This window comes from Lonchura striata, chromosome 1 (genome assembly GCF_050655825.1).
Source record: "Lonchura striata isolate lonStrDom1 chromosome 1, ASM5065582v1, whole genome shotgun sequence".
In the NCBI taxonomy this organism is placed as follows: domain Eukaryota; kingdom Metazoa; phylum Chordata; class Aves; order Passeriformes; family Estrildidae; genus Lonchura; species Lonchura striata.
In genome coordinates this window covers 4,691,584-4,716,289 of record NC_140703.1, presented here as the reverse complement: position 1 = coordinate 4,716,289, position 24,706 = coordinate 4,691,584, and the positions used below count along the sequence as shown (strand labels likewise).

The following is a 24,706-nucleotide window of genomic DNA, read 5'->3' as shown; positions in this document are numbered from 1 at the left end:
CTGCACAGATATGCAAATTTATCTCAGTTGATGAGGAAGCTGAAGTCTGCTTGATTTCCAACTTAGTCTCAAAATAAATTCTGATTTACAGTCTTGATTACTAGGCCCACAAAGGGGTAGAAGAGTCACAAGTTGACTTGTAGGCTTTTAAATAAATAAGTTTATTTTCAGTGACAACTGAAGGATCTACATTTAGATATAGCATAAAATCAAAACTAGGATCATAAAACAAGTTTAGGAAAAATTTCACTGTGGGGTTGTCAGTGCAGATTAAAATGCCTAACATCCTACTTGGGCTTCTCAGATTGTTTGAATAATTGCTACTAAGATTCACAATGTACTTTTTGTGCATTTGCAATATAATTCAGCTAAAGACATTAAGCTATTCACCAAGAACTATGTAATACCTTTTAATAAATGCAGAGATATCACATCTTTACCTTCTGTCAGAAAGTCAAACCCAGTCTCCCAGTACTCTGGACATATACCACCAGTGGCCAAAAAGTCCCAACCCACCTCCCACAGGGCAGTCAAGGAGGAAACTACACAGACATTTCTTTTTTCACCTGGAGCTTTACCTGTCCTTGTCAGCAGCCTCTGAAGTGGCCTAAGTTGTCAAAACAATTTTGCCCACTCTGCAAATATTATTGGTACAGCACTCATTCAGCCTTCACACAACACAGAGCTCAGATAAGAGTGCTTTCAGTCTGTGGAATTAAAAAGTTATTGCAAAAAATTTTAATCACCTATATAGCAACATAGCACCTGAACTTGCATCCCTCAGAGGACAAAAGAGCAGTAACATTGCCAGAAAGAAGGCAAAGTAACAAGTCAGAAGGTGAAAAGCTTCCCTTCATTCTTCATGAACTATCACACATTTTTGTTGTGCTTTCCTTGAGCTCAACACACAATACATTAGATCATTTGTGACTGAACAGTGGGAGTACTTTAATAATATTTTGTTAAGTGTTTCCTTACTTTTAGTAGTACAATTTCTTAGTTTTCATTTGTATTGTATCCACTATCATTTTGAACATACTTCAAACATTAAATCTTATACTTTTTATAATTACATGACCTTGTAGAATTTAGAGATACTTGGGCAGAGGACAATTTACATATACCAATGCTAGAGAGATGAATTACTAATCTTCCCCTCCTTCCCTACCTCCCTCACCAGTGATTCTGGGGGTTCAGTTCACCTCAGTGTTGGATTTTCACACAGGACTACATGCTTCCTGTTATGTAAGATGAAAGTTGAAAGGATTTCAGCATGCAACACCACAATATCCCAAAGTGGTAGTGTTAGGAAAAAAAACCCAACATGTTCTGCATATACAACAATATACAGAAGAAACACACCAAAAATGTGGATGAATTTCACTGGTCCTTGCATTTTAAGCAATCTTAAATCTAAACAACAGAAAAATATATTTTAAATGTTTTTATTCCAATCAAATTAAAAATACAAGCATTTGAAAATGTACAAAAATAAAAAATGACATTTTCTACATCTTAAAAAAGCAGATCAGACTTACTTCTATATGTACAATCCTTTCAGTGAGAAAGCCTAATTGCAGACATATTTTCTGTTCTCTTCTGAGCATTCTATGCCAAATCCCTTCCCCCCCCAAATCCATCCACACTTAAAACTAAAAGTAACATTTCAAAAACCTAATACACTAAATGTCCCTGAACAGATTACAAAGAAACCATTTCTCACAGGTAATAAACCTGTAGGTGATAATGTATATTTCCCTAATGACTTTAGGGCAAACACATCCTGATGGGTAGTTTGCAAATCAAGCTTTCTGTAGTTTGTTGATACGTAACTTGGACAGCACACTCAGATTACATTTTTAATTTTTCAGCTATTTTTTTTTTTTGCAAATTAAAAAAACAATTATAGCTTTGTTGATAGCATTCTTCCTTCTCCCAAAGTTTTACCTCTTCAAAGAAAAAAAAAAAAAAAAAAGTATCTGCAAATAATCATAAAAAGCAGTAGAAGAGGTTGTTTTTTTGCAAAAGGGATTGAAATGGTTACCTGCTCAATACCACATTGTACTAATGAATGCAGAGGACTCACTGTCACAGCAATAGTTTTGAACTATTCTATAATGCCTATTCAAATATTTTTGGTATCAAGTTTTGTTCAGTAATATTGATCAAATTATCTTAAGCAGTATAGCTCATCTCCATGTTCTGTCATTCATTTGGCCACAACACTGTTTTCTTTCAGCATTCTGACAGCTGATGCTTTTTCCAGCTGCAGTAATGTAAGGATAGGCAGGGCAATGCTCATGTAGAGAGGTAGCTACTTAAATTAACATTGTGGAAAAACAGTTCTGGGGGGACACAAGCCCTTTTTTAGGTCTCAAATACAGCAGGAAACTTTAAAATTGAAAACAGTTGCTCAATTTACATGAATGTGCCCAGTTCCTAAGAGAAAAGCAAGGTGCCAATACTTCAAAGATAGCTCCCGAGAAGCAGATTCTGTCCAACCTTTCTTTTTGCCACTCCTTCAGCTGTCAACTTCAACCCCATCCTTTAACAGAAAAGTGCTTAGCAAGAGAACAGCTAATACCTACTTCTACAGGGTCCAGAATACAGGCACCCAAGCCATAATCTTCTACCTGCTACCTGTAACAAAGTAGAAGAACTTGATTTATCTGGCCCTGCTGTGGACAGGGATCTCATAAACTTGTAGTGTGATGGGGATGAATGGAGGTTGAATTTCAGGTTTAACAATGGCCCCCTGCCTGCAGCACACTCACCTATGCTAGCTTTCAATGCTGCTGCTTCTACAGCTCGGCTCTCGCCTCTAAAAAAATCCCAACATCTGCAGAGAAGCACACTAATAGCCCAGAAGTAATGTTGAGATCTGTACAACAGGTAGTTCAGCATGACACCAGGCATTCTTAACATTTTGTCCTTCATGTCATCTGACCAAAAATCATCATTCTGTACTTATGTGCACACATACTTAGAGAATACTCAAGTCTGTTAAGTTTCTCTGGCAGATTTTAGACACAACCCATTTTTCTACTGTCTTAAAATATTTTAAGATTGTCCTATCAGCTAATTTTAGCACTAGCACATTATATATGTATTTTTTACTTGCTAAGTATTTACTTCTTAGTTCACATGGAAACTTATTTTTCTAGAAAGATCCTGAGCACATTTTTTAAGCATTACCACAGACACAAAGAGATTCATGTGGGATACGGTTAGCACTGGTAATGTCAGGACATTCTCCAGTTACTTCACACTAGTGGTTAAGATTAAAGGACAGTGCTGACAAGCATTTGAAGTTGACTGAAGCTTTTCTTTTCTTGCTAAGACACAAGAACACATTACAGACAGTTTTGTTGGAAACTGAGAAAAAAACAAGGAAAGTATCTATTACCAAGGAAAATAAACTATGCAGCATCTAAAATAGGAGTCACACTTGGGAAAACAGCTAAATAGCAGTTTAAGGGTAAGATGTAGCTTCACAAAAGACACAGAAAGTTCTGTCTGCCTACTCATCTACCTCCTTCAACTAAGTTTCATGTAGACCTAACTGTAAAACCAAAGCCAGCAACAGGCAGAATCAATAGACAAGAAAAAGCTTTTGATGTAAGGCAATTGCTTCACTTTTAACAAGGTGGGAAGACAAACAGTGAGCTTATGGACCAGCCAGTCAGTATTTGAGAGGTAGTCTAGTTGTTCATTTGACTGAGAGAGGTAGAGCTGGTTGAGAAATCAATAGCTAAGGCCAGTCAAAATGATATCCCATGTTTTCTAAGATGGCTCAGCCTGAGATTGCTAATATCACAAGGGATTCAATTGTCTTGCTCATAATTTGTTCAGTTTTATATGGGTAAGGTTATTGTAAAATATCCAGAGAGAATGCTCCCAAGAGATAGCCAGTGAAAAAGCTTAACTACATTTTGGCATGTGCCAACCAATTAATACAGGTTATACATATTATAACTCTGAATGTTAACAAAGCTAAGTGGCTCTCCTCATTTGGCAGATCAGTATTACTACAGAAACACAGACATATCAAATACTAGAGGCAAGTTTTAAATTCCATATAGTTTACCTATATAAAATTCTCTATACATTATTTTCACACATTAAAAAAACCCCAATCATTTTAAAGATGAAAGCCAAAAAGGCATGAGGGTCATGGAGTCAACAGGTAATAAAACCCTTGTTAAAGACATCTGGGTACAGAATCATACATAATGCTCCCTTGGATTGATGTAGGCTCTTCCAGGTCCCGAGTTTTGTGGGTATCTGTTGCTCCAATTTTTGTAGTAAGTTTGCTGATAAACTGGATACATAGGCTGAAGACCCTCTTGTTCTTGTGGCTCTTCAGCCTCACAAGTAAGTTGCCTTCCATTCACAGCTTTCTAAACACACACAAGAAGTAGTAAGTTTCAAAGTTCACGTGTAGAACCTGCAATTCCTATTCTTGATAAAGCTTTAAGCAAAATCAGAGATACATGATCTCCAAGACAACCCTATGAATAAAGAAACAGGAACTTAAAAATTCCACTAACAGAGTTAACCTCAAATGTTTGTTTCAAATTAAGCTGGACTCTAAAGCTCAATAAATCTAAATACCAAGTTACCAACTAGAAAAATGTCTGTCAGCACTCCTCTGCTTTATGTTACTCACCAAGAAATGAAAGCTGGAGTGTTTATGTATTTAAATTAGTCATCAAACTACTATAGGATAATAAAATGGTACTGCCACTTTTAACTTAACTCACACAATCCAACAGTTACTGACCAGGATGGACAAATATTTTTTTGTTCAAAAAAACCAACATTATAAGTTTATTTTATAGAATAAGATTAAATCAAAAGCTTCAATCAGGAATTCAACCCATCTTATTATTTACCATGTGCTGCAAGTTTCCAGCATCTCTCTCTCTGTACTGGCTCTGCAAAGCAAAATGTTCTTTCTGAAAGAAGAAAAGTTAGAGGGGAAACAAGTCAAGATTCAAAACTGCAGAACACCACTCATCCCAAAATACACTCTGCTTTAGGAAGTGTCTTAACTGGTTATAATTTAGACTCCTTCTTACAATCCAATGGCTGGTGGAAAGAAGACAAGGATCAGTCAGGGTCACCTGCCCCAGCTGTGTTCCCTCTCCCAATATCTTGTCTCCCTCCCAGTCTCCTGTGTACACCCCAAGTCCATCTGCTGGCAGGGCAGTACAAGAAGCAGAATAGGTCCCAATGCTGTCCAGTAATAAGAAAATTCCCTGAGTTATCAACACTATTTTCAGCACAAATCCCAAACGTGACCCCATACAAGCTACTGCAAAGAAAATTAGTTTCACCCCAGCCAAACTGCCCACTGTATGAGATGAGGTTCAAGATCATCTAAGCAATCTGGAGGTGAACAGGTTCATGGGACCCGATGAGATACATCTGCAAGTTCTGAAGACACTTTCACAGGAAGTGACTAATTAGAAGTAGTGGCAGAACTCTGGTTCCCACTGGCTGGGAAAGGGGAAATAAGACCCCCATGGTTTGAAAACAGAAGATGACCTGAGGAACTACAGGTCAGTCACACCTCATGCCCAACAAGATGAAGGAGCAGAAACTATGCTAAAGCATATGGAAAATAAGGAGTTGGTTGGTGATCATCATCATGGTGTTGGTGGAAATAGGAAGAGCAACTGATGTCACCTACCTGGACTTGTGCAAAGCATTTGATGCTGTCTCACATGATATCCTTATCTCTAAACTGAGGACACATGGATTTGATGGGTGGACCATGCAGTGGATAAAAAACTGACTGGATAGTCACACTCAAAGAGATGGCTCATCAGTGGCTCAAAATCCAAGCAATGGCCAGTGACAAGTGTCATTCCTCAGGGGTCCGTATCAGGACCAGCACTGTTTAACATTTTTTGGCAACATGACAGTGGGATCAAGGTACCCTCACCAAGTTTGCCAATGACACCAAGCTATGTGGTATGGTGATATGCTGGAGGCAAAGGGATGCCCTCCAGAGGGACCTTGGCAGGCTTGAGAGATGGTTCTTGTGAACCTTGTGAAGTTCAAAAGTTCTGCACCTGGGTTAGTGCAATCATAAACACAAACACAGGCTGGGCAAAGAAGTGATTGAGAGCAGCCCTAAGGAGAAGGACTCTGGAATGTTGGTGGATGAGAAGTTACTTCACAGAAGCATTGAAATCTCCCTTCTTTCAAATTTATTTTATTCTCCACCATTATGATAGAAAAACTTCATCTGTGAAATGAGCTGTTTCCAAGCATGCAGTTAATCACCAGCTGCCTGAGGTAACGGCCAATCAAAATCCCACCAAGTAATGCCACCTAAGAATTATGATTTAGGGTACAGTTTGTACTGTGGTATAATCACTCCTAGTTAAAAAAAAAAACAAACACAAAAAGCTTGTGCCTCATTCAAACCCCTATCTGGTAAATTTTTTTCCCTATTGCAAGATCCTTTATCAATGCAGATGAGTTTATTGATCCATTATTATTTGTAGAAACAGTTCTTTTGTTTAAGGCAAATGATAACAATACTGCTTCCTTTTTCATCAAGGAAGAGATAGTCCCACCTGTATGAACAGCATTAGGAAAAGGACTAGAAGAGTGCAAGAGAGCTATAATCTATAAATGAATCAGTATTATACTAGGTTTAAGAGTTCAGTGGCTGATGTTTTCAAATTTAATTCAGAAACATCTTCATCATTTGATAAATGGTATTTGATGCTTTTAATGATGCTAAGACAACTTCATCTTTTTCTTTCCTCTTTTGATCAGCAATACAAATAATAGTTAAAGAACTTTGCTTGGCTAAATAGAGGCATTTTTCCAAGCTGCAAGTCTCAAGTCAAGTCTCCTCATGGCCAGACATACCTACTAGGCTGCATTTCCCTTATCCACTCTTCCTCCTGTTTCTACAAAAGAGCCTTGTTAAATTCTGAATCCTTAAACAACTCTGAAAGCATCACTGCATTATGCAAAACATGTTTTTTCTCTTTCCTTCAGAAGCACCTGTCAAGGTAATAGTAACTTCAGTTCCTTCACATTGTCAAAGACTGCCTGTTGCAAGCATGTTTAGAGGAAAGTAAAGACATTTTTGCTTCTTAGTAATATATTGTTTGAAACAGTGAAGCTAACTGTAATGATTCCAAGGACTGCCAGAATTAGTGCACCCTCTTCCACTCCTTTTTAAAATATTATGCAATAGAAAAATTCCTCTTTAAGCCACTGGAATTCTTCCATTGCTCAGCTTCTTCCTGATTTGCCTCAAAAACTGCATTGCCGAGCAGGGATTCCTTTCTCACCAAAGGTGCAACCTTCAGGCTGCTCACCACTCTTTCACATTACATGTAATAGATAGTTCTGAGCAACTGAATAACATTTCCATGGCAATGATTATTAAAAGAACGCCTGGACAAAAGTAACAGTGCTGTTGACAAAAAAGTTGACAAAGATGAACCTACAGTCTTCACAGTAAATAAAGCTATAATATATTTTTTTTCCATATGTATTGCTATGTTTTGGACTTTTGCCTCACTCTTTTAGGGCCATAAGAGAGCCAGTTTTTCTCAGTTCTGAAATGACTCACAAGAATACATGAATCAGTATCTTCAAGTACTCAGTACTCAGTTACATAGTACTTGTGAGTACTTATGAGTAACCAGTACTTATGAGTACTCAGTTAACACAGTACTTGTACATACTAGCAGCTCATTATTAGCACTAGCAGGTAAATGAGAATGTCTATTTAAAGCAAACTGTAATTTTCCAAGTCTCAAGAAGTATCCATGAAAGACACTAGCTATCCAGTACTATCACAGGTCCAGATAATTTCCCTTCATTTTAATACCATCACCTGCTGACTCAGATATGCGTAAAATTAGTTAAAATACTGATTGCTGGGAAACAAAAATGAGAATTTCAGCATAATCTACTGGATCTTAAATACTTTACAAGATAAAAAAAAGCTACAGTCCATGATTTGAACAATAACAGCAGAGATGATTGAAAACCTTGCACATTATTTATAACAACTACCAGAATCAGCCTAAATTGAGTAAATCCACTTTCAATTCTACGTTATTGTGAGTATGCAGAATACACCATTTAAATTCACTTCTTTACTTTGCACCTTTATGCAGCCTATCATTTCCACTCAGGCTGAAGTGATCATCTGTTGTGGTTGAGAAAGCAGTGACACTTCCCCTACAGTTCTTTTCAGCAGATCCAGAAGTTTATATCTTAACTACGCAGTGAGAGGCTCACCTGGTATCTCATTCTGGGTGGAGAGCAATTGGAACATCAGGTAGTACAGTGGTGAGTACAGACATTGAGTCAAACAGGAGGAGACATCCTGACAGGCTGCTAACTTGCTTCTCTTGCCTCTTTACAGCTATCCAAATGTTGGCTTGGTACACCACAACACAACCAATCGCTTCTTGGCTAAAGCCAGTATTTTGATATTTAGTTCTGTTAGATAAAATGAAGCTCTTGCCTCAAGCATAACAGAGTACATACTGATTAGAGGCAGTATCAGCTAGGAAGACAGCCTCTGGCTCCAGGTCTTTTAGTGCTGGAATTCCAGAGAGAAAAAGACAGGTACACTAACAGTGCTGTGCCAACATCCATTTCTTAAATAAAGTCTAACACCTAACCTGAAGGGGAATCTTTCTCCTCCCAATACAACTGAAAACTCTGTTTATCCAGCTTGAGGAAAACAAATATTCAATTCAGTCTCTTTACAATTTTTCTCTATTTACAAAATACATTTTAATAAATCATTCTATTAAAAGTTTTATGTATTAAAACACGTATTAAATGTTGGCTGATTCCAAGACTACAGCCAACTTCAGCCTAAGTTCTTTAGTACCCATTAACAAAGCCAGAGTAAGCACAAAAATCAAAGCCAGCAAAGTTCTGAAGAGGAAAGCAATAAGGCACACATTCTCTTATGTCTACCTCCTTTATAAGTTGCTCCGTAAAGGACAAATATTTGCATTTCCTAGTATTGTCATTTTGCCATTTAGCAGCACTACAGATGCACAAATGCCACAATAAACCATATATTTTGATTCTAGAAGGAAGAGAGTATTTTTCAAATACTTTAGGCTGAAATATTAGCAGAAGAATGATTCATCAAAAATTGCAATTTTTGAGTACTGTAGTAACAGAACAAATAGCTATGATGCCCATCCTAAGCACAGAAAAGTACTGGTTCTTTTGTGTCATCTTTGGTGCTATACCACCTTTAAGGTAAGAAGATGAAAACTTATTATTCTTTATGCCAACTAAATGTTTTCTACCTTCACAATGTAATAATCATCAGGCTGCTACTACTAGATCCACTACTACTGCAGCAGTGGATCTCAGAATAGTTTCCTGCTTCACTCATCAACAGTATACACAAGTATTACCCATTGTAACATTTATGATATAAGGAAAGCTTTTATCAGCAACTGACATTTGGTGAGCTTTAGTAACCATCAATCACAAAGAAAATCCACAAGAATATTTTCAATATTATTAAGAACTCCATCAAAATCCTTCTTAAATGTAGGTGAAGATTTTTTTTCCTCTCTGTGAGAAATGACTTCTATAGGTTCTTAAAGCTGCAAAGATACACCACAGTATTGGAAAAATAATATTTCTTATTAAAAAATGATTGTTTTAATTAGCTCAATGTTATGATTCAGCACACCAGTGGTTAGAATCACCTTTATGGTATGTACTGAGGATGGAACAAAAATTTTATTAAAAACAATTACCATCTAATTCTTACAAATACTGATAGGTGCTAGAAGTTGTCTTCAATGTAAGCAAAAATCTAAAAAATCTGACTGATTAATTTAATATAAACACACACACACAAAAGACACTTTAGGGGCCATGGCTAGGATCTATAACTGACTAGTTTAGTATATGAAGTATAATAATCAATGATATTAGCTTAAGTAGCTTCTCAAGAGCAGGTCTCCTCTATAATGCCTGAATTCACCTGGAGTTTCCCAAGCATGCCACTCCACCTCAAAATCATGCTGTAAGGAAGAATGTAGCCCTATTCTTCCTTGCTCCCCACTAACTCAAACTGTTTCATTTGCTAGAATCAGCTTTCCAGTGTGACTTTTACAAATTGGTTTGATCAGATTACACCCACAAAAACATTAAATGCTGGTAATGAAGTTTTTTGCCTATTGCTGTCTTTCTTGTACAGCATTACTTTAGATGGCAAGAAGCTACCCCAAAAAGCACAGTAAATATTCAGTTGTTTGTCATGAAATTGGTATGGGTCTTTTGATGCTGGTAAATGCAAGCAGAAAAGATCAAATTAGAAGTTACATAATTGCAAATATTTAGAAGTAATTTAGTGATCTTCAACGAGAATCAAACTCATACTTTGGCAGATTAGCCATGCCAAAGCCCAAATTCCAATCTATTCCCACCCCTCAACCATTAATAACTCAAAAGAATGACAGTTATTACTAGCAAGGGAGATTTTGATAAAGTCACTTTTTAAGTTTACCAAGCACAACTTTTCCCTATTATGAAGACTGCTTTATAAAGCCATGCATATTCTCTTACCACAGAATTTCAGCTATAGGTTTTTCTAGTTCAAAAGGAAGGCTGTGTCTGTCAAAGGCTGTTGGAAATACAAGATTATCCGTCTCCAAGCTTCCTGACCTCTAAGGATGACTTTAACATTACAGATAAGAGATTCGGATATCACACACGTAGGGAAACCATATATTTCCAGAAAAGCAAAATCAGACCAAGTTAACATAATACAGCAAAGTTAACACTTTCCTTAAGTCACTTTAAGATGCAAATAAACATTTACTCACCTGAAGCATAGCTTCTTTCTGTGGCACCGACAATGATCTCTCCTCAAATGAGGCTGGTTTGTGAGTGGGTGGAAGATCAATCCTGTAGTAAAGAGGGAATGAAATATGACACATCATGTTTGTGAAGTCCAATTGAATGGTCAGATATTAACTGCCAAATCACCCAACACTCAGTACTTGGGGACAAATACCTTTCAGTCAGCAATGACTCAGATGTGATATATTGTAATGGAATATATCTACCACTGGCTATTATTCAGTCACACACTTTTTGTAGAAAAGCACTACCCAGAATTTGTTATTTATTGCATCCTCTGCTAAGCAGACTGAATTTCCCCCCATACACTCCAGCTAAGGAGGATCAGAAGCTACTGATATCTAACAGTTTCTAAGTTAGATACAGCTTGATACAACTTTTTTAATTATAGCCTTCCCTTAAAAAGCCTTTGAGAAAGCCTTATTAGCAATTCTTACATGCAAGACTTTTTCTATTTTAACTTTCTCAGTGAAAGCAAGTGGGTTATAAAATAATTTAAATGTTTAAGATCACTCATATAAATGAACTTCAGTTACAGAATTTAACAAAAACAAACAAGAAACAGCATTTCTAACCATGTTAAAAGTTGCTTAAAAGAAGACTCTTGATTCATCATGGTAGCTCAGTGCAAATGAGGAAACTTATTTTATGCTAAAGGTTCTTAGTTATTTTATTTTAGTTCTCTAACTACATGAGCAACATTTCTGATTAAGTTTTAGTGTTAATTGTATATGGGATGTAAGAAACTGTATATGGGATGTAAGAAGACCCATAATTACAAATCTTCTAATCCCCTGTCACTTTTTCATGCACTTTTTTATCTAAACAGAATCTAGACATCATCCACTTTAACTGACATATTTTCAGATGCTTTTGTTTCCTTCTTTTTTGTTTGATCACATTGAATAAAGTAAACTGCATGTCTGTGCCAAAGATTTGAAGAAACAACCAACATTCCAGAAAGCACAAGTCAGTAATTTCTAAGCAAGTATCTGTGGCAGCTTGCTTCATTTTACAAACATTTCAGGATTAATTTTAGGGGGCCTTCACATTTGCAAAGCATAGCCAATTTATTTGCAGTTACAACAAACTAGCAGCCATTGGCACTAGTCAAGAAGGAACCCTTTTTTGCCCTCCAGTTAAATCCATGGATAGTTTTCTTTCAAAAAACCCCGAACTTCTCAAGAGATAAAATGTTACATTACTTCCGAAGTAATTCTTACCTTCTTGGTTTCTTTTTCAGAAATGTATGATTTCACATTAGTGTACTCTGAAAATAGAGCCCTGAAATTACAAAAGCTGAGTAGCTGCTAAATTAAGTCAGACCCTTAAATTACTGTACAGAACAAATGCTTTCTGCATATAGCTGTCAACTGAATTTAAAAAAAAGTCCAACACATACTCACACTTTGTCAAGATAGGCTGGCCTTTTCTTCCTTGGGGTCAGCAGCACTGTCACAAAGATGGTAATGATAAAAAGAGCAAGGACTGCTCCAATCACAGCCCCTGCTACAGCAACAGAAGATGTCTGCTTAAAGGGCACATCTGCAATGTGATAGCACAGATTACAACTTTAAGAAGTTCATATACTTTCAATACTCAGATAAGCTACTTCAGTGTTGCTCTGAGAAATGCTTCTTCCTTCCACTGCCAAACAGAAAGCCTTGCCCTGCACTAGCACTTCTGCAGTATTGTTTCAACTTACCCAACTAAAAAACTGGGGAAATTAAGAGAGTTCATGAAATCAAAATTTTTGATTTCAAAAATTTTATGGACTACTTTTATTAAGTCCTAGCAGCATGCTTTCATTCTCAATTTCAAGGACAGATAACATTACAAAATGTATGATTTGCACTTAAATAAGCTAACAAGGTGTTAATGCAAAAACCTGGGCAGCTACGGTTTATTGACAATCTTTCTTTAAAGACACTTAAGTTTGCAGAAAGCAAAAAACAAAAACTTAAAATCAGGGTAAAAAAAAACCCCATATACTAACTACTAGGAGCAATGAATATGCAAACAAACACTAAATACTTGGCTTACACTTATCAAAGCAAACTCTAAGACCACCTATCATCTTTAGGACTTCACACTTCAAGCTACAAGAAAGTAATTTTCATAAATAAATTTTAAGAAGAGGAGAGAAAAAGCTGTGTTTTTTTCCCTTTACAGCATTTTTGTTTTGACCTTAGCATTGCCAAATCCAATGCTGAACAACTCTCAGACTGAATTAACATACCTGTCAGTGTTTAAAGGCCACTCCTTTCACTATGCTTAGAAATCAAATTTTAAGTCTCAAAACTGAAAAAGCTGCTAACATACTTTAATTTAAAATCATCAGTGCTTTAAACTTGTGCAAACAGGCTCAACAAAAAGTTTCACAATTGGAATAATTCAGGTCAGCTGCACTAAACACCTACAAAACTTAGGCAGCATACATTAAATAATGCTCTCAATTTACATTGAGTACTCAAATAGAAAAATTAACAATTAAGAAATTGAAAATTAACACAGTTCTATACCTACAATATATTTCTAAAGCAGTCCACTTTATTATTATTCAAAAGCAACACAAACATTCTCTGTTTAATCTCTGACCAAAGGAAAGCTGTATGCTCTATTCACAGATAAAACCATTGAAACTATGCAATATGATTTATCAATTCCTCGGATTTCTAATATTCTTCTGCCTGTATGCTGGAAATCTGAGCAAAACCCTTCAATTAAAAAAAAAATATCCCAAAATACAACACCTGACTTGCACTCTGATAAAGCAATTCCTGTCCCCTCACTGCTTATCAAAGATCTGACATGAATATTCCCCACAGTATACTTAAGTAACTTGAAAAAAACTAAAATAAGCTTTTTTGGTGACTTCTTTAATGTTAAGGAATAAAGTCCTAGAGGAACAGCTTGCAGAAGTTACTTTGCTCCTCAAAGAAGAATGCAATGTACCACCTTTGGTTCATCTAATAGCTTTCCCAGCATAAGCTCCATGTGTCCACCAGATACCAGCCTGGACACTATAAACTGTCCTGGCTTTGGCTGAAATAGAGTTAATTTCTTCTCAGGAGCTTGTACAGTGGTTTGGATTTAGCATGAGAATAGTGCTGATAACCCACCCATGTTTTGGTTTTTGCTATGTTGTGTTTATCCTAAGCCAAGGACTTTTGTGTGTGTGTCTCTCACACTCTGCCAGTGAGGAGCTGCACAAAAGAAAACTGGGAGGGAGCATATTTGGGAAAGATCACCTGAAGTGGCCAAAGGGCCATTTCCCTTTGGAACATGGCAACACCATGCCAAATATATAAACTGGGGAAATTACCCAGAAAGAAATATTGTGCATCACTTGTTTGTTTCCCCCTCCCTTTCATTATCCATTACTATTATTATTATATTTTACTTTTTTTTTTTCAATTATTAAACTGTTCCTATCTCAACCTACAAGCTTTACTTTTAATTCTCCTCCCCATTACACTGGGGTGGGAGGAGATGGGGGTGGGGAGAGCAAGCAGTTGTGTGGTGCTTGGCTGCAAGCTGGGCTTAAACTATGACACAAGCATAATTCATAATTCTTCCTGAAAAGCAGGCACATGAATCAGTGGAAGGGTCACCTAACCACTGCATTTTAACTGGCTTAAGTTTAGTTTACACTGGGTGCACTCTTCTTGAAGTGAGAAAATCTCAACTAATATACATTCTTAGGTCCAGAATTCTTGAAGATGCTTTGGTCTTGTGATTATATCAGAAGAGTTCCTTGACTGCTTCATCCTAATTTCATGGTGCCTCTTCTTCTAGTAAAGTCTGCTATAATGTTAAGACATCATAAAGTATTATACTTTCAATCAAAGTCCACCCATTAAGTCTGATTTTGGGTGCGATGATGAACACCCATTTGCTTCTGAACACCAGGAAAAATAGTAATATCCCAGCACAGTGACACACAGGAATTTAAATGCAATTACCACAGGGCACGCTTCATTTGGTTTTTTGAACTGCTTTGGCAAAACATCAGTCTAACCAGTGGAATGATCATAAACCCAGACCACCATGCCAAGCTGCACAAGCCAGAGAGCACGTAACATGTATGGTGCCACCTACAAAGCATTTTAACCACCAGATGGTCAGAAATAAATGGGATTTGATTAACTCCAAGAAATATGGTTAAAGTAAACAAAGACAATAGAACGAAAACACAAGACTATCTTGAAGTATGCAAATCCTAATTAGTTTATCAGCTGTTCTTGAAAAGAAATGTTTTGGACAGTAAACACCTCCATTTATCATTCTCTTAATCTTCTTGAAAGAGTTTCTGAAGACACTTGTTTTATAAGCTTATGCTCTCAAGTGAATACTTAACAGCTCATCTCAAACAGCTTAAACACCTTAATTCATTCTATCCAGCCTCTGGGTTTATCGTGCTTTTCCATCTCCAATTTTAAGAACATAACTGCGAAACATTTTTGAACACTACCTATGTTTCAGAATGTAAGAAAAAGTTTATTCACACAACAGCCATTTTTAAGTACAATCAATTCTTTTTACAGTAGACATAATGTACAAAACATTGCAACGCGCGTAAGCCCTATCCCTATTAATAACTTCAACTCCAGAACATTTCAACTTCTCAACCCATAGGAATTAAATATATATATATTTTTTAAAAATCAAAGCAAAAAAATCCACAGAGACAAAAGCAAGATATCCCATGTGGAAAACTGGTTTATGGTTATGTTCATTTCCAAGTAAAACCATCTTTTAAAGATGAACTATCAACTTTTTATTTGAAGAGAGGTATAATCTCTTTATTCCAGAGATAATTTGGATTAGAACCCTCTGCTAGAAATTTCACTCCTTTTCTTGTGTTTGCACTCAAACTACAGATAACCACAATATCACTTGCTACTGTTTTTGAGACTTTGGTCAATCATGTATCAGTAATCCATTAATCCAAACCCAAACTTAAGTTGTTTAGGGATGCTTTTCCATTTGAATTTCAAATAAAGCTGTTGTCTTAATCTTTTCCAAAGACATGCAGTCATATGCAATCACAGTGTATTGTCTACAACACTCAGTATAACTATTTTTGGGAAGCTCTAAATGCTGTAAGCTACCAAACACCGTGAGGATAGAAAAGAACTTCCAGCATCAATGCTCATGAAGCAGCTGTAATTATCAGCCTATTTCACATCCCTTTTCAGGTTTCAAATACTAATAGCCTTATCAGCATCAATTTCCTCAAGCAAAACACTTAAAAATGGCACTTCAAAAGATTTAGTATTCTACTTATGCATTTATTGTTGTTCTGCAATTCACCTAAAATTGTTTCATTCCTCCTCACGGCAGATTTAGTTTGGTGAATCTGCTCAAGATAAAGTAGAACTATTTCACATGTCAGACAAGATTTCCTATGTAAAATGGATACAATGTCATTTTAAAGAACAGGTAAAATCAGTATGAATTATTTGCAGGGAAAACAAATCCACTGTGGTACAGAGACTGCACAGATCACCTGAATTCCTGTTTCACAGACTCTTTAGTTGCACCACTGAAGAGTGTGTTTTCAATACCTGAAGTAGCAGTGCAAGTGTCCAGTTCCCTACTAAAAATCTGAAACTCTGGTTACCCTCTTCAAAGCAGGTATTGTAACTTATTCGGAAGCAGCGTAAAACCGCTGTTTTAACTTCTGCTCATAGAAACTCTAATGCTTTTTGGCACCTGGGAAAATAAGCACATTCACATTAGCCTCCAGCTTCGGAATCTCTATGGGTGTTTTCTCCTTAGTTGTGTCAAATTAACCAGCTTGTAAATTCAATGGTGAGATTCCCACAAAGCCTCCAGAACAGGTCTCGGAAATTGCACCCTGTGAACTTGCAAAGAGCATCTTGTATGCATTAATGAGTTTTGACATCCTGCCAATTACAGGCCTAACAAAACACCTCACTGTATGTATATATACAGACACTAGAGTAAGCTTTAGAAATCAATGACTATAAAAAAATAACTTTTCATTGTATTCAAATACAAGCCTTTGACCTGTTTACAGTTACTCCTCAAAATGTTGTTCGTAAGTTAGTTTCAGTGCAATGACTTAACTTTTAAGTATATAGTTACAAGAAGGCTCATTAAAATGCTAAGAGGTATTCATTTTTATGCAGAAAAAACCCTAGAAAATAAAGCTTTAATTCTGCTGTAACACATTTTAACTGATAAAGTATTTGCTATATAGAAGCACTAAGTTTACTGTGGATGGTACCTAGATTGGAGTAATTCAAAGCCCCCAAAGATTATATTTGATCATTGCCTTGGGTAAACTTATTTTTAAATCAGAGAGCCAAGACAGCCACTTTTTATTCTTAAACAATATTGAATGGCAACTTTAATTTAGCCTTTTTTTTTTTTTTTTTTTTTTAACTCTGACATAGACCAATATAAGCACTCTGCATTAAAACTCAAATCTTAAACAGTAGTACAGCTTTGGGAAAAAAAAAGCAGCTCAAATACATTTTCCCCAGATTCAGTATTTCCATTGTGTCAAGTCACAATATAAAAACCTTCAAAAAAAAGTTTCAAAAAGTTTATTCCTCCTCTTGTATAAGTATAAACAATCTGAAAGTGACCAACCAATGAAGCAAACTGCAGGTATACATTTAGTTTTCAGTGGTTACTACACATACCACTCCCTCCGAGATATTACCGCACCATCTAAGTGAGAAACAAAGTCATCATCCTCATAAAATTCACCATGCATAAAACCCATTCCAAATGTTCCACCTTCATGGTAATCCATTGGTCTTTCATAATGGTCCTGGTACCTGTTAGTATTGTCTACATTGTTCAACTCAGGTTTTCCAGGGTCTTCTAAATAATCTTTAGATATTAAGTTCATTGGGTGCTTTGTTTCTTTTTTTATACTGCCAGGGTAAGAACTCATATCATCTGACTGAAGAACATCTATTTGGGACTCTTTTTGCATATCTGATGGTGGAATGTAGCTCTTAGCAAAGTAGTCACCGCGGAACGTCTTTCTCCTCTTATAGTAGAAAGCTCCACCCAGAGTACCAAGAAGTAACAGCAAAAGAATCCCACCCACCACACAACCGACGACGATACCCCAAGTGTCGTCCTGCTTTGTTGGCAAGGTTGATGTTGGGAAATGTATTATTCTAGGTTCTGTTGCTAAACCTGTGGTGCCATCAGTCGAAGGATGCCAGGGAACCGTGGGCAGTCGAGTGGTAGTAGTAGGAGGATCTAATGGAAAGAGCAAAGAAGTAGACAAGACACAGAAAAGGCACAGAATGTCAATGCGAGCTAAATCAGTTAAGGGTTTATAAGAAAGCAAAGTTGATGGGTATGTTCTACAAGAATAGTTTTTCATTCTCAAGTTCATGGCACTACAGAAGTCTTAAATTACAAGCTTTGAACTAGCTTCCTTACACATGGTTTTGAGTTAAGCTGCAGCAGGACAGAAAGTACGAGGAGTGAACAAAATAAAAATAACCTTCAGGTACACAGTTTGCTCTCCTCAAAGTAAGGAGATAAGAGTTTTTCCACTCACATGTTGACTGTTCATCATTATTTATCTCCTCCAAGAAGGAAAAACTTTAGCAGTCCTCTAACTTTCCATCCAGCCATAGTGAATTCTGGATCAAATTAATTCATTATGCTACAGAGTCAATTATTCCACATTAAATTCCCCCTTCAGAAATAATTCAGGGCACTGAATATAAGAATGAAAAACTATGAGTTGTGTGCTCAGTCACGTGAACTACTGATTTTTAAGCTATTCTCTCCAAAAACATTTGTTTCATTAATAAAACTTACTCAGTCTCACCTTGGGATTAGTGAAAGAAGCATAGTTAAAAATGACATGTATTAATCTCAAGTAACATTTATGTTGAGCAAGGAGCCTTCAGGTTTTTAAAGCAATAAAAGATCGAAACATTTGAACCAAAAATTATGTCTATGCATTCCTTCTATAAGCCATTTGATCCTTCATGCACAAAAAAATTTCCATATTCATTCCTCAGTATAAAATATAAACTGATTTCATGTCAGGTTATGCATGTAAACAAGAGACTGCCAGATAGCAAGTTTCTCCAGCATGCAGCTTTTTCCTTTGCTCCTTTCCTTTTTAGGTCTACTGGAGATGCATGCCTCTGTACTGCAGGCAAGGTTCCAAGTGATGGGCTGATGACACTGAGATTATATCAATCATTCACAATATTATATACAACTCCACTTCTTATTTCTATGCCACGCTGAAAAGAAGTTACTTTGTGCCTTGCCCATTGCAAGCTAACTATTTTAAAATCAAAAAAGCAATTCTAAACATGTTATTATAGCTTGAACCTTTCAGAGAGAATATTGCATGGACAGCCAAGTAGCTCATTATATTATGTTATTTAGTTAAATGCCCATAAGCAAGATCCATGAAAGCAGTACTACCACCACATTAGAAGCATCCTAAATTTACCACCACAAAGAGTGAACCAGATAGAACTAAATCTATCAAGCTTTCAGTTATTTGACAAATCACAATTAAATAGCCATAAATATGATTTTTAATCTCACTACTCAGAGACAGACATACAATTTTCTCATATTAGACAGAATTTTCACATTTGTCATGATTACTACACACATTGCTGCTGAATGCAACATTTTAAGGATGACATAAGTAAAGTTTTACACAGATTTTCAAAGGGCATAATTATATTCCTTAACTATGTAAAATGTGATGGTTCGTTAGGGAACTATGCATAAATGGAATTAATTTGACAGAAGACAGGAAACTGAACAAGAAAGATGCACTACCAAAATGAATAAGAGGATTCGGATTATGATTTTAGTAAAAATTGACTTAAAGTGAGTTTGGTAATTTAACAAAGAAGCAGAGATTAAAGAACTCAAGTTTACCAGGGTTCTACGTCCCACACATCCCATGAAGTTCAAATCCCTCTTTCTTGAAAATTTATTTGCTTAAGACACAAGATTTATAGCCATAAAGACAATTTCAAACAGTACCAGCAAAATCCTTCCAGGCTATATATACTTGTTTGGTTTTAATTATTTGGCTTTGTAATTGCTTTGCCTCTGATACTGAGGTCTTAAGTCCTATCTCTCCACATCCACAAGGATGCAGTATTTGCATCCTGGCAGATCTAACCATTGCATATGTGAAATAATCACAGTGGCAATTACAATCTTATTAATATATTAGAAATTCAGTGTTTTACAAAGAGTTTTTCCTTCAAAACTTCCCATTCATCCACCAGTTGTCAGGCTGTCCAGCTGCATTACCAACAAGCACTAATTAACATTAAACCAACTGCAAACACAGGATCAATTAAGCATTTGTTTATATGTATTCCTGCAATACATAACCATGATAGCTCTAAGATTTATTTGTTTTGGTACCTTTTATTGATGAAGAACTACAAAATTAAAACTGTCCCTGCTTGTTTATAACGCCAATTACAACTAAGAATATGTGAGTTCACTTCTGATGTCACCCAGAGCTTTCTAAACGTAAAACTAATTTTTTTTTACTTCCTGTACCAAGCAAGTTTCCCAAATAGAGAACAACTTTAAGATGAGGAATGCTAAAGTTTTATGCTTACCTCATAACATTTTGCTTGCAAATCACATCTCAAATGCCAACTCCAAATCAAGAAAATGCCACTCTTATCTGTGGCTATGAAGGACGATATTATTTCATTTCAGCAAGTTGTTAAACTGTAATATTTCACATAATCACTGATACATGTCTGAGTTATTAATGGTTTCCACAAAACATTAAGGTCATAATTTAAATTTTGTTTCATATAGCACTTTATTCAAAAGCAACAATTTCCTACTGATGACTTCCTTTAACATTTTACTTTGGCCCCACTGATTAAAAGCTCTTGTCTCTCACTGACGTAGGCTTCTGTTGTTGCACAAAGCATAACATATTAAAATATCCATGTGGGCCAGGGAGGTGAAAGTAGCAGAAATCCTGGAAAATACTTGGGTTTAGTTTAAATACATCTTGATTTCAGTTTTTGTCTCTTACTATGTTCTGGGGCCTGCTCAAATCCTTATTACATGTACCCTGTAATAATGATGAAGATGAGGAAAGACCCCAACAAAATTTCTTCTACTCTTACATAGCTACCACTCCCATTAAAATAAGATACATAATTGAAGAAAGCAAAACCCAATTTTCCGGTATGAATATAGCAACTAAATTGGCTCCTTCCATACATAAAGAAGCCAAGTTTTCCTAGCTGCTTTCAAAGCCTTTGACACAGTTGTCTGCCAATAAAAGGAAGATTTACTCATGACATCAAATGAAGCTGATACCACCTCAAATTAAAGGACCATGGCTCCCGTGTCCTGCTCAGTTTTCACACTCTTAATTGTTTTACAGATGTTTCCCATCAAAGTCAGTACCAACTTTCAAGTGTCAACTTGATATTTTTATTTTTCCCTTAAATGACTATTCTTGATATAATATTCTCAGCTCTCACAATACCAACAACCTATCTTGGGCAGGGGAGTGTCTACCATTAAGTTTAGTGCCAACTAAACCCAACTAACATCACATGTTTTGTGATCCAAACACTGCATCTCCCTGCTTCAAACCATCCTTCAAATGTCTGAGACTCACCTCTGCTTCTGGTGCCAATTCAAAGCCAACAATAAGCCAAGTGTCAGAGAAATAAAAGTAGAAAGAGATGGATGAATCACCCCTAAAAACCAGACCACTATCTTCAAAGTCTAAGGTTTACATGCTGCATTGGTATTATCAGCTTATCATTGTAAAAAAAACAACAAGAGAACACAAAACTCTTAAACAATAAAGCATTTTGAATTTAGCCCACTCTGAAGTATTTGAGAGGCAAATTGACCAGCTCTACAACAGGTAAGATAATTCAATATTGCTACAACTTACTTGGGTTAAAATTTGTAATTTAAGCATTACAGAAACAAAGTTTTGAAGGGAAAGCTCCTTGGAGTGTTGCTGTCTGTTAGTAAAGACAGTCAAAGTCTGTCTGGCTCCAAAAGCCATAACAGAGTGGTGAAAAATAGTTCTCTCCGTTTGCAAAAAACAATCCCAGACTATTCAAGATGTCACCTTTTTTGCCTCCTACAAGACAAGGACCTGCTATCTGTTACTTCTAATCCAAAAGTGAGTTGACTTTGAACAAATTACAAGATCTGTCTTTGCACATGCCATTTTATTGAGTGACAAGTATCTCCCTGTGTATGTACTAGTATGTTTGCACAGATACATACATAATACTATGTCTTGACTTGCTGTTGTTGCTAAATTACCTTAAAGATTGCATAATAATTCTGTGCAGCTAGGTCTTAAAAATTAGCTCTTTCTTTCATCTGCTGAAAAGCTTATGTAGCATCTCCTTTATGACAGCAGGGAGTCAGCCTTCCATGGAAGAAGACTCAGTTTCTAAGAGTAACTGATTTGGAAATTTATAATTCTTTTTTCCTTTCTACAACCACTGCTACTCTATGTCAAGTAATCAGTGAGGACACTACATAACATTCTCCCCACAGTGTCTTGCCTACAAAGGTTCCACACTAGAGCTAAACATTTTCCCTAGCACTGTTTTCAGTGTGCTCCCCAACCTCTTTTTGGCAGCACAGTACTAATATTGGTACCAACAGTTTCTCTCATCAATCATCGACTTTCAAAGTTCAGTGTGCTTTTGTGGATTCTAACTGGGACTTTCATGCACCAAATAAAAGATTTTGGTATTTTTTTTGGGACACAAGAGAAACTTATTATTAACACAACCTCTGGCATGGAAGAATATTCAGGAAGACCACTGAAAGTCCAATGGCTGCTAGACCAGGGAGCAAAAGCCCTTTGCTAAAGAGCAGTTTGTCAACATCCCCTGCAATTACATAATTTAGAAAATAAAAGAGTGCCTGTATTCACAAGGCACTCTCAGAACAGAGGTTTATATATGATGCAGCAAAACTTAAAACCAATGATCAGTTCCTGCTATGTTAATCCTCACAATGTCCACTCTACAAGAGGGTGACCCCTGTGCTTATATAAAACACTTTTCTAGGATTGCTGCCTAACAAAGGCTGGCTTTAGTTTTAACAAAAGTAATCTCTCCAAAGGCTGTCATGACAGAAGAAGTATGTTCCTACCTTAATGCAAGCCTCACAGGTCACCTCCCCCTTGCAAGGGGAGAAAGGGAAAGCCTCAGTAAACAGCATGAAGGTGAAAGAACACAGAGTCAAGAAAACAAAATTCAATTCCTTGTGTAAGAAAACTCAGTAAATCAATATCATACAAGGAAGTGCTTTATATATCAAACTGACAGCACATTTTGGAAAACTTACTTCAATGCTTGAACTCCATGAGGAGCATGACTTACTTTTGCAAGATAGCTATGGAAAAAGTTAAACTTTTTAACTATACAACACCAAATTAATAAAAATAACAAAGATAGCTGTGCCTTAAATGCAATATAAAAAGAAGTATCATGCTTCAAAAACCATTTGAATATTTCTCTATCCCTACAAAGATGTGTAATCTCCTGAAGCTGAAGTTACTATTTAGTTCCTGTCAACTACTTCTCTTTCATTTCTGTATTTCACTTCAAGAATATTAACAAAATTTAGGAGCACAACAGAACTTATTAAAAATATAGCTTTGACTTTTTTAACAATGAATATCAGGACCAAAACCAATTCTTTGCTCAGCTTATATTCCAAACCTACAACACATTTCAACTTAATAGGGTTTTTTTCCTAGCAGTTAAAAAGCTAAACAACTACGAGCATGGTGACTGTTCAGAAACATTAACTTCATAAATCTTTTTTGACAGCTTCATAATTAAAATTTGAAAGATGGTGTGATCATACAGCTTTGTCTGTTAGCTTCCAAGTTTCTGTTCACATTTTATGCCAAGTTTTATACAGTGGCTAAGAGCAAAGACAGAAAAATAAACTAACTTATTATTTCAGCTTCTTGCTCTACAGTACATCACTGCCATGTTTACCATTAACAGAAATCTGGTGACTTAAGTCAAGTATTACAGGTGATAAGTAGATTGATATTAGTCACTTGCCCATCCTGCATCATTTTAAGGGCATTTCAGTTATTAAAAAAAAATCAATCACTATGAGAAGTTATTCTTAAGAGTTAGAATAGAATGTACTTAATATTTGTTTCTAAAAACAATACAGGTATTACACTAATAATTGCTTCACCTTTCTTGCTTTTACCAAGTCTCCTATACACAAAAGGTTTATACACAGTGCTTTTAATCATTTTGTCAGCATGATCAACATAGCACATTTAAAGACTGAAATTTACTGTCAGCTAAAACCTTTATTGTCACTGGTGTACCTAACTGGCAGAACCATGACCCTGTATGATTCTGCACAAAGTGAGGCTAAGTTTTGTTACTCCCTGAAAATAGCAAAGGTTTGCTAATTGCAGTTAAATCGCTACAGTACAACCACATTGCTGAGCACAGCTGAAAAGCAGCACACATATAAACAGTGCCCATCAGTTCACAGCAAAGGCCAGCTGCTGCAGCTTAACAATCTCTGCACTGAGCTGGATTAAACTCTGTAACATTTGCATTGGGCTAGAGCATAAACCATCATCACTGCCCAACTAGCCTGTACACCTGCTTTTCAAAAACTTGATTCATTTTAGGAAATATTATCTATTATTTCCTGGTTGGCATGTTTTAGTTAGGCCAATTTCATTTAGTTTTAAAATGTAATTTGAATGACAGCCTTTAATTTTCATGCATTGACAGTCATCGTAAAAAGCATG

At 36.2% G+C, this 24,706-nt stretch overlaps 1 protein-coding gene across 3 annotated transcripts in view; it reads right to left on the bottom strand.

Moving 5' to 3' along the window:
- Positions 1–1,429: 1,429 nt before the first annotated feature.
- NECTIN3 (nectin cell adhesion molecule 3) overlaps positions 1,430–24,706 on the bottom strand; it is a 57,824-nt gene continuing 34,547 nt past the window's right edge. For 2 of the 3 annotated variants that reach the window (XM_085577792.1, XM_085577698.1), the window contains one exon: positions 17,310–18,144. In XM_085577792.1, coding sequence (XP_085433918.1) covers positions 17,561–18,144 — 584 coding nt within the window. In that variant the 3' untranslated portion in view covers positions 17,310–17,560. Of the gene's footprint in view, positions 4,401–4,895; positions 4,959–10,856; positions 10,939–12,299; positions 12,439–17,309; positions 18,145–24,706 lie in introns of those variants that run through there. The other variant, XM_085577744.1, reaches the window with a different exon arrangement.